General features: G+C 41.0%; 1 protein-coding gene across 1 annotated transcript in view; it reads left to right on the top strand.

The window, feature by feature from the left end:
• Positions 1–1,653: 1,653 nt before the first annotated feature.
• Positions 1,654–10,227, top strand: part of plcl1 (phospholipase C like 1) — a 102,782-nt gene continuing 94,208 nt past the window's right edge. The window contains 1 exon segment of the mRNA XM_034147791.1: positions 1,654–2,448. Coding sequence (XP_034003682.1) covers positions 2,275–2,448 — 174 coding nt within the window. The 5' untranslated portion in view covers positions 1,654–2,274.

The raw sequence follows: 10,227 nt of genomic DNA on the forward strand, positions 1-10,227 counted from the left end.
ATGTGTCTCTTTATTGTCATTTTGTGTCTCTTTTGGGACATTTTGTTGTCATTTAGTGTCTGTTAGCTGTTTTTTTTGTACTTTTACTTAATTAAAGGATCTGAGCACTTCCTCCACCACTGTCTGTTTTCTATCAACACATTGTAGTTCAAGCGTCCGCCTGCTGATGTGTCCTTGAGCAAACACTAAATCCCAAGTGTATTAAACATATACTTGGAATATGCAGACTTTGTTGTTGTTTAGCCTCTTTTTTTGTACTTGTATAGCCATTTGTAGTTGTATGTGTTCATTCGTTGTCATTTTGTGGTCATTTATTGTCTCTTAGGGGTCCATTTTGTACTTTAATTTAGTTAAAGGATGTGATCACTTCCTCCTCCACTGTCTGTTAACCATCAACACATTGTAGTGTCCGCCTGCTGACGTGTCCTTGAGCAAACACTAAATCCCCGCCTGCCTCCCTGACCGTGACCTCTGACCTCTCTGCAGGAGGCCCAGGGCAGAAACCAGAAATGTTTTCCCCAGCGATTAATAATGTATCACTCTTTTATTATACCTCTACATCTCCCCTACCAATCTGCCTGTCACTCTGAACCAACGCCAGCAATAAGAGGAGGTCAAAGGTCAGTGTGCAGCTTAAGCATCTAAACTCACAAAGCGACTTACATACTCAATACAGTGGCCAATCCCCACAGGTGAAATTTGGGGTGAAGTGTCTTGCCCAGGGACACAACGACATGCTGACTGCAGTGGGGTTTGAACCGAACACCAACGCCCTGTCCACTGCGCCACACGCCTCCCTTTTTGTATTGTTATTTTTTACTTCGCCCTGCTCATCTACGGCTAACTGCTATAAATAAAATGCATTATCATCTTTGATTTAGTTTGTTAAGTGTGTGTAAAGGTGTGTATGTGAACGTATGTCTGTGTGTGTGTCTTGTATTTTGGCATTTGTATATTCTGTTCTTTTTTAATCATTATATGCCTTTTTGTGTAAAGCACGTGACATTGCATGTTATTATGTATGAAATGTGTCATATAAATGATAGGTAAAGGATCCTACCTGCTCATTTGCACTTTGCATATTCAGTTTGTTGTCATGGTAAGTGGTGTTTTGTGCAGTGTGTGGCCCTTTGCTGCACTTTAGTTAAACCCAAAGACAAAAATCCCCTTAGACAATAATATGAATCTAATTTAAATGGATTAAGATTCTCATTAATTCAAAGATTCATAGGCATTTTGGTTTTATGCACAATAGAGTGTAGGATTGGGAATGGAAATCTGAAGTCCCAGGCTCCTCCAACAATTCAATATACAAATATACATAATACATAAATGATAAAACTAGTGCAAGAAGAAACAGAAATATAACTTTGTTTTAGTGAATGTTGCAAGTAAATGCAGAAATAAGTAAACTATATGCGTGTAAAATAGACTAAGACAAATTAAAAATATAATGTTAAATTAAATACTGTATATATAACCCATCCACCAATCAGAGCCTCGGCTTTTTTCCCAATCTCACTGCGGAGGATCTGATTGGCCGCTTCGTGCGTCACTCCTGATTTGGGGCGTCTAGTGGGCGGGGCCTGCTGTCCGCGTGCAGGGAGGCGGTGCTGCTGTCAGTTGTGTTCCCTATTCTCGTCAAAAGTCGGCTGTTGTTGCTGTGGAGTAAAAACCAGCGCGAGCACACAAACTGTGTTCAGTCAGAGCACGCGGACAGGTGGACGACGTCGCTCTCCTTTACGCACAAGTTCGCCTCTGTCTGCACTTTGACATCGATGTGTTTATGGTGGAGAAGGAGAGGATTTGGTTTCGGGTTTAACCAACGCTGGATTGTTTTCAAACATTTCCTCAGCCTTCACCTCAAAAACACCACGTCGCTTTTTTGACATCTCCCTTTACGCACGTTTTTTTAATGCATGGACTGTCTGTGCGTTGAGGACACGCAGGACTGGTGAAGACTTGTTGCGCGCATCCGCGGAGCGCACCAGTCCAGGAGGCGACACTGTACCTGAGAAGCTTTGATTTCAGGTTGGAGTCACTGGGAATTGACAGCTTTCTGCTCTTAGACTATGAGAGTTTGATCATAATTTAAGAGAGATTAGTTTCCTCCAGACAGTGTGTCAAATCTGCTTTAGTTTCGTCCACTGCTTTAGAGAAACCATTCCTTCTTCAAATGGCATCTCCGCGCAGCCACGCCAAACTTTCCCCGGCTCAGATCCGACAGTTTGATTAATTTCTTCCTCTCCTGGTGTTTTTAAAATCCTCATCGACATGTCTGGAGACGGAAACGGAGACGGGCTCTGCAGCGACGGAGCTCCAGAGTTCATCCCGCCCAGAGTGTCCCGTGGCCGGCGGAGTGGAGTCACTCTCCCCGGTGGAGGCGACCAGGACTCCATCATCCTGGAGTCCGTGAGGGCAGCACCTCGCCGGAGCAGCATCATAAAGGTAAGGCATAGTGCTGCTTTTTACAGTTGTGTTTCGCTCCATTGAACCACCTCCCTCAAGAGAGGCATTCACTGGGAAACCTTACTGGATCAATTTGGTGCAAAATGGCCAAATAATGATGTGAAAAAACGTCTTAAAATGCAAAAAACTCTTGGTAAAATGTCAGAAATCGCTTTAAATAAGTGAGACTTGAGTAAAAAAACTGTAGAATAATCAAAAATGATCGCAGTTCAGCTTTAATGTTGCTTCTACGGCACCTCTTGCAAACAACAAAAGTTCTAGTACTTAAAATATGTCAATAGAGATGCACCTGTACTGTAAATGGAATGGTATTGATTGGACGTGTCACGTGCAGGTTCCTTGCTGTTCTGAGTTTGTATCTTTGTGGTTATTGCACTTATTGTAAGTTATTTGGATAGAAACGTCAGATGAATTGTGTCTGCATGTAATGTCCCAGTCTATCCTCACCTGCCTGCTCAAAGGCCATGCATACTTTGTTGTTGACGTGCGTAATGACAGCATATTGTGTGTCACTCATCCTCCAATCATCCCTCATTTAGAGTCCTTTTTACGCGTCATGTGTGCGTAATTTTCAAATTCCTCAATCTCCGTGTCCGTCTTTTGACTGAGCTTTAAAAGTAGCTACACCACATTCTCAGATCATAGGATAGCTGAGCAAGGTGAAACCCAACTTTGTGGTTTCTGAGCCTTTTTCCTTTTCTGTGTGACTGTGAAACTGCTGCTGCTGCATGGGGATTCATAAAACATGCAATTAAAAGCTCCTTAAGGATTAGTTTACTCTGTTCTGGGAAAACGGTGAACTTTAAATGAACTTTAAATACCATGAAGGAACAATGTTTCTGTGGGATTAGCAGAGAGAAATACCTTACACACTGTAGATTAACTTCATCAAGGGAATCTTTAAGGTCTGGAAAGCATGTGGTTTGAAGAAACACTTGCTCTTGATTATGTTCTAACTTCAGTAAAAGTATCAGAGAGACATGAATTGAAAAGTATGGTCAGCAAAAAAGAAAGGTCACAGACATTTCCCGAGGGTCATGAGAGAATGCATTTATTTACCTTTTAGGGGATATCTTCCTGTTGTGTTTGCATGAATGTGTAACTGCAGTTTGTTGAATGTTTCTGTCGCCACTTGTGGTAGGATCCCTCCGAAAACGAGGTTTCAAGGGGTTAATCCCCAAAAAATAATTACACATTTGCAAATATACTGTATCACATGTGTTAGTTCATAGCTACAGCTGTGATTGAAATGTAAACAGTGGAGTAAAAAGTACAATATTTCCCTCTAACGTGTAGTTAAGTTGTATTAAGTGGCAGAAAATAGTGCATTATGCAGAAAATGTCCCAGGTGTAAACACGCCTCACCTGCTGACCTACTTCCTGTTTGACACCTCACCTGTGCTCAGGTTGCAGCTCGCTATCCTGAATAAGCAGCAGAGTGCGGATCAAGTTAAAGACCAGGCTGCACCTCAAGTTAGGTGTCAGCCGCTCAGAAATCAGGCAGGAGGAGGAAATAGATTGAGTCCTCTGCTTTATGACCTTCTCACTTCTCATGCTCCATATTTCATGTCAGCGGTGAAGTCACTGGGGAGGAGGTGGACGTTTGTTTGTCCGCACTGTATTGGGGAGGGAGGGTCAGCCCCATCTGGAGGACACGGCTGAACAGAGAGTCCTTTCACTGCTGCAGGGGAGGAAGTGTGTGAGAGGACGGACAGATGAGAGGAGGGACGTCAGCGACAGGCACCATCAGCTGTGACACTCAAAATACTCTGATATGTCTGATTATTACTAACTGGATATCCTATTGGTTAAAGGTCACCTATTATGCAAAATCCACTTGTTCATGTCTCTTCTACATCAAAATGTGTCCCCTCTTCTTCATGTCTCTTCTACATCAAAATGTGTCCCCTCTTCTTCATGTCTCTTCTACATCAACATGTGTCCCCTCTTCTTCATGTCTCTTCTACATCAAAATGTGTCCCCTCTTCTTCATGTCTCTTCTACATCAACATGTGTCCCCTCTTCTTCATGTCTCTTCTACATCAACATGTGTCCCCTCTTCTTCATGTCTCTTCTACATCAACATGTGTCCCCTCTTCTTCATGTCTCTTCTACATCAACATGTGTCCCCTCTTCTTCATGTCTCTTCTACATCAACATGTGTCCCCTCTTCTTCATGTCTCTTCTACATCAACATGTGTCCCCTCTTCATCATGTCTCTTCTACATCAACATGTGTCCCCTCTTCTTCATGTCTCTTCCACATCAACATGTGTCCCCTCTTCTTCATGTCTCTTCTTCATCACCATGTGTCCCCTCTGTGTGAAGAGACTCTGAAAGTTTCAGGAAAAAAAGATTCTCTCTCTTTTTGTCCTGATCCATTTATATAAAAACCTGTCTGAAAATGAGCTGATCAGATTTTGGCCACTTTATGATGTCATAACGATTTTTTGTCTTGTGTAACCATTAGCCAATCACCAACCAAGGTAACCCCCCCCCCCCCCACCTTATCACCTGAATGTCCTCCTAGAGCACCATTGTGTTCTTTGTAACCAAATCTCTCTCAGAGGGGCGTGGGGAGGGGCTCCTTATTTTCATCTAAAGTAACAGACAGAGAATCAGCACTTTGGAAACAGGGCTGAAACAGAGGGGATTATGGGTAATGCTGCAATGATCTGTTTGGTGTTTCAAATCAAATCAAATCAAGGTTTATTTATAAAGCACATTTAAAAGCGATTTTTGGTCGGGCCAAAGTGCTGTACATGTAATAACTACAATCACATAAAAACACATTTCTATAATCACAATAAAAGACAATAAATTACAACAGATATTTAAAAAGAAAACACAGGGAAAAGTCAGGAGTCGTGCTCCGCTCTGACTAAAAGGCCAGGGAGAAGAAGTGTGTCTTAAGAGTAGATTTAAACGCACATGGTGTTTGGAGCCAAACACTTCAGAGACATGTTTTGTATATATCTGAGACCTGTAATACATTGATGAAAAACAGTATAATAGGGGACCTTTAAGATTTGGTTCTTGGCCTTATTTGACAGAGGACAGAGTATGAATGGAGGAGAGAAGATAGGTTGTGACATGTTACGGAGGTTTTAAGCATGTGGTTTTATTTCAGGCACTGGAACCACTCGGCTACCAAAGCACTCAAAATTCTTGTTCGTTGAAGTGAGTTTGGTTAATGACACCATCGGCCTTTATCTTGGTATGATCTCCTGAAAAAATGAAGGATCCATTTATGGCACAAAGTTTTGGAAAGAAAATGCAATGCAGTGTGTCCTGTGCCAACTCTTGGCCAGTGAGAGAAGCTAGAACTAGCTGCAACAGTTACCAGATGTTGTCATACACTCATTTGCTTTTTGGCGACATCATCACGCATTTATTTGCAAAAAACTTGGATGTTGTGTCGGCTGCAGTGAGTACGGCACTAGCTCTGTGCAGCATCGGTATACAATTACAATATAATATACATACATATATGTCTTTTTTTGCAAAAGCCTACCCAACAATAACACAATTGAGAAACTGGTAAAAAAGTTGTCTATTGCCACTTTAATTTAAAAACAGTAAGCACCAGTTCTTGCTCAGATTTTTTGTAGAAGTTAGATTAATGAAGTAATGGGCAACAGTGTTGATAATCAATTACTCGATTGAGTGATTATTTAGCGGAAACTCCAAACTTAATTTTTTTTCAGCTGTAAGAAAAGTGTGTGTTTTCTGGTTGTTGGTTTATATGATTGTAAAATGTATATCTTTTGGGTTTGGGCTCAGATAAAGTTTGAGCTGTGTGATTTTGTATTCATTGCAACTTTATCATTTTTGTGACATTCTGTAGACCCGAAAATTCCTGATTGAGTGGGAAAACTTTTTTTCTTATTATTAGTTTATTTTATCTTAAGGGACTATACTGATGCTGCAGCTATTGAACAAGCATAACAAGTGTTTTGTTCACATATTTGTGGAAAGGGCATCTAGTGTTACGCGGAGATCTGAAGGAATGGTGCATGTCAGACAGTTTAGCCACAAATGCTGGAACAACAGAATTTTACTTTTCACAACAAACACACTTGCTTATTTACCGTCTCAAAATGTCTGTGTATTGAGTGTGATCATAGGCGTGAAATTAATCAATTAAACATCAACCACATCCTTTCAAAAATGAAAACAGTTAAAAACTAAACACACACACTAGCTTACAGTCAGGTGTGGTTTCATATGGAGGGTGAGGGCGAGACACACACACAGGCACGCACACACACGTACAGGCACGCACACACACGTGCACGCACGCACGCACACACACACACACACACACACACACAGCTCTTAAATAAAAGGGAATTTCTTTTGAGGTTTGAAATGAATCAAGGTGAGTAGCTCCTGCATGGATCATGTTTCTACGACAACACACGCTCACACTTGTCTGAGACATACACACCCCTGTTTGTCCAGCTCACCCCATCAAAACACACACACACACATGTAGGCAATTAAGTCAGTCCTTGTTTTGAAACTGTTGCATGGATGCCGTAATGATGTCTTCAGCTGAAGAGCTGCATGCAGGTAATGGTTCAGATAATCACCTTCACCACTCACAGCATCATTATCATCAGAAACTCCATCAGCAGCAGCAGGGACGCTTGTTTCAGCAATTAATTGAAGCTTTATGATAAATACACTGAGGGAAACACACACACTAAATATCCCAGATGCCTTTTGCATAATTTCCTGATATCTTAGGGAGTTTCGTGCTACTCAAATTGGATATTCTGGGGTTTTGAACGAAGTTTCGCTGCACAGCATGAGTTTATAACTTTGCTCTGCATGTATGAATGAGTGAGAGTACATATTATGTTTTATATGTAATTATACATTTTTGCAATTTGTTTCAACATGTATTTCAATGGTATGGTTGAGTTGATTGTATCATTAGCACATACAGTACTTACGATTAGGTCACACACACCCTTTAAGGAGAGGTATGTGAGAATGAAAGGAGAACATTGGTTATACTAAGAAGGTCTTATAGTTCAAAGATATATTTTCTCTCAATAATTATTTGCATTAATTGATTCATTATTTGCATGTCCAGAAAAAACATGCAATTAAAATCTTCACGAAAGATACATTTATGTCACTTTTATGCAAACACTTTCTGGATCCAGGCTGCTAAACTTAACAACTTCTTATTTTTTATTGTAATTTATTTCAGTAAATTGATAATTCAGGGAAATCTCATATAAAAAATGTGCCAGCAAATAAGTTGCAACCCTGGTGGGTGATTTTGAATGACTGGCTGAGTACATTTTCATACTTTTGAGGCAAAATAAAACAATTAAAAATGTCATTAGGGAATCTTAAAAATACATAATACGTCATTTTTTGTTTCGCTGATATTAAAGAAAGCGGTAGAAGCAATATAGAGACAGATAGATGGTATCAAATGCCTTTTCCCCATATAAAGTAACACATCTCAGGACTTCTTGTATCTTTTGACCTTTTACCAAAGCACCAGATGTTGTTTATCTTTTTTTTCATCCGGGAGAGATCCAAAGCTTGAAAAAGCTCCAACGGGCAGTCACCCCTTCACCCTTGATGCCAGAAATAACTCTCCGTTCTTCTCTGGTTTAATAAGAAAATAATTCTGTGCCTGACTGGCTGTAGAAAGGCCATGCTCGTACTCCTTCAGTATATTGACTTTAGTAAAATAGAATAGGAAGATAAGCTGATAATAACCTAAAATCCAATACAAAGGAGGTTGTGACATTGGTTGTTCTCAAAGTAGTACAGCAGAAAGACAAGTGTTACGTCTTAATTTGGGTACTTCTGTACTTATATTTTCAGTTTTCGTTACATAATTCTTTCCTAATGCCAATTATGATAAAACATATATTTTACTATGAGCACCTGGATGGTGAATTCAGTCAAAAGAGTAAACGCTGAACAATAGCTAGGGATGCTCCGATCGATCGGTCACCGATCGAGATCTGCCGATACTCACTCTCTACCGATCGATCGGTGCTCTCTAAACATGCCGATCGCGAGGGCCGATCGCATGACGTAAAATACATGACACTTTTCTCTGTACGCGGCAAAACAAGCTCGCCAAAATGGCTTCACCGGTCTGGCATTATTTTAAGGTGTCCGAAAAAGACAGTAAAATAGCGGTATGCAACGTGTGTGTGAAGCAGAAATCCTGCAGCTCCGCCCGCTGTGACGGACCGGTGAGCGGAGCAGAACACACATTAAGAGTTAGACCTAACACACTTAGCTATTTTATCTACCTCTGGAACAAGCTAAAATAAATATGTTTATTCTTCACTGTCGGCCTCACACATTACTGGATCAGCGAGCTGCATGAGACGATACTGACGGGCTGTCAGGAGAGGGAGAGAGAGGGGGAGAGAGAGAGGGAGAGAGGGGGAGAGAGAGGAAAAGAGAGCGCTTGCTAATTTCTCCCGTGGTATTATCCAAAGTGAATGTAAACTTGAATAATATACATAATTTGAATGTAATAATTAAGTTGATTGTTGTTTGTGGAAGCTCCAGTGAATGAGCCCCATTAACTGAGTTTTAAACAACACTTTAAATGGAAGATTTAAAGTGATGTTTAAATCTTCCATTTGGGCCCCGCCCACTCGATCGGATCGGCGATCGGTATCGGCCGATACTGATTCCGACGATCGGCGATCGGCCCCAAAATTGGCGATCGGAGCATCCCTAACAATAGCCATCTTTGCTACGTAGCGGAAGTGGCGCTACCATTAGCTCTTGAGTTTGCTCCGGTAAACACAGCACTAAACAAATAAAAGTGAAGCATTTGTTTATTTTTCCATTATTTAATAAACAAACCAATATATAAGTGTCAAAAGATTAGCCACCGTTATTTTCTTTGGGGTAAATTGAGGAGTCTGCAAGGATTTGCTACCACTGAAACATTAACATTGGTAGCTAGCAAGCTAACAGCTAACAACTTGCTAGCTATCAGTTTAAATTGACACCTCTGGTGAAGGAACACCAGATTTGGGCAATTTAAGATAACACTACTTGGTTTAAATGCACACACTGTGCAAGTGTTCAAAGTACAACATATAAGTGTACTGAGGGAAGTATTAAGACACAGTGTAAGATAAGAAGAGAGAGATTATGCTAAAGCTAAATAAATAATCCCCCTCCATCTTTCAGGCTCGTTTTCACTCACTCATGTTTTGTTATTCAGAGTCACGATGAGTTGCCAGACGTATAAAGAGAGAGTTAAATGGACGTTAATCTCAATCAAGTTAAACACATTAGTGCTCAGGCTGTTAAATTAATTTTCCCCCAGTAAACCATTAGCGATTAGCTTATAGCTTTACAGTCAAACAGGCCAGAAGGCAGACACGGAGCTCCGCTGGGACACGGCAGTCAGGAAATAGAGGGGGAGAGCAGTGTGGGATTAACAACACACACACACACACACACACACACACACACACACACACACACACACACACACACACACACACACACACACACACACACACACACACACACACACACACACACACACACACACACCTACACACACACACACGCAGGAGGGTGTGATGTCTCTCTGACAGGCTGGTTTACAGCGTGACTGCTTGCTGTTTGAGGACATCGTCTCCCTCTCTTGTTGTTGTGTTTGCAGAGCTTCTGATATCTCTCGTTGTTCAGTAACACCGCAGTGGACACTGAATATCTGTAATATTTGTCAGACTTTTGATGG

Source organism: Trematomus bernacchii, unplaced genomic scaffold, assembly GCF_902827165.1.
Source record: "Trematomus bernacchii unplaced genomic scaffold, fTreBer1.1, whole genome shotgun sequence".
NCBI lineage: Eukaryota > Metazoa > Chordata > Actinopteri > Perciformes > Nototheniidae > Trematomus > Trematomus bernacchii.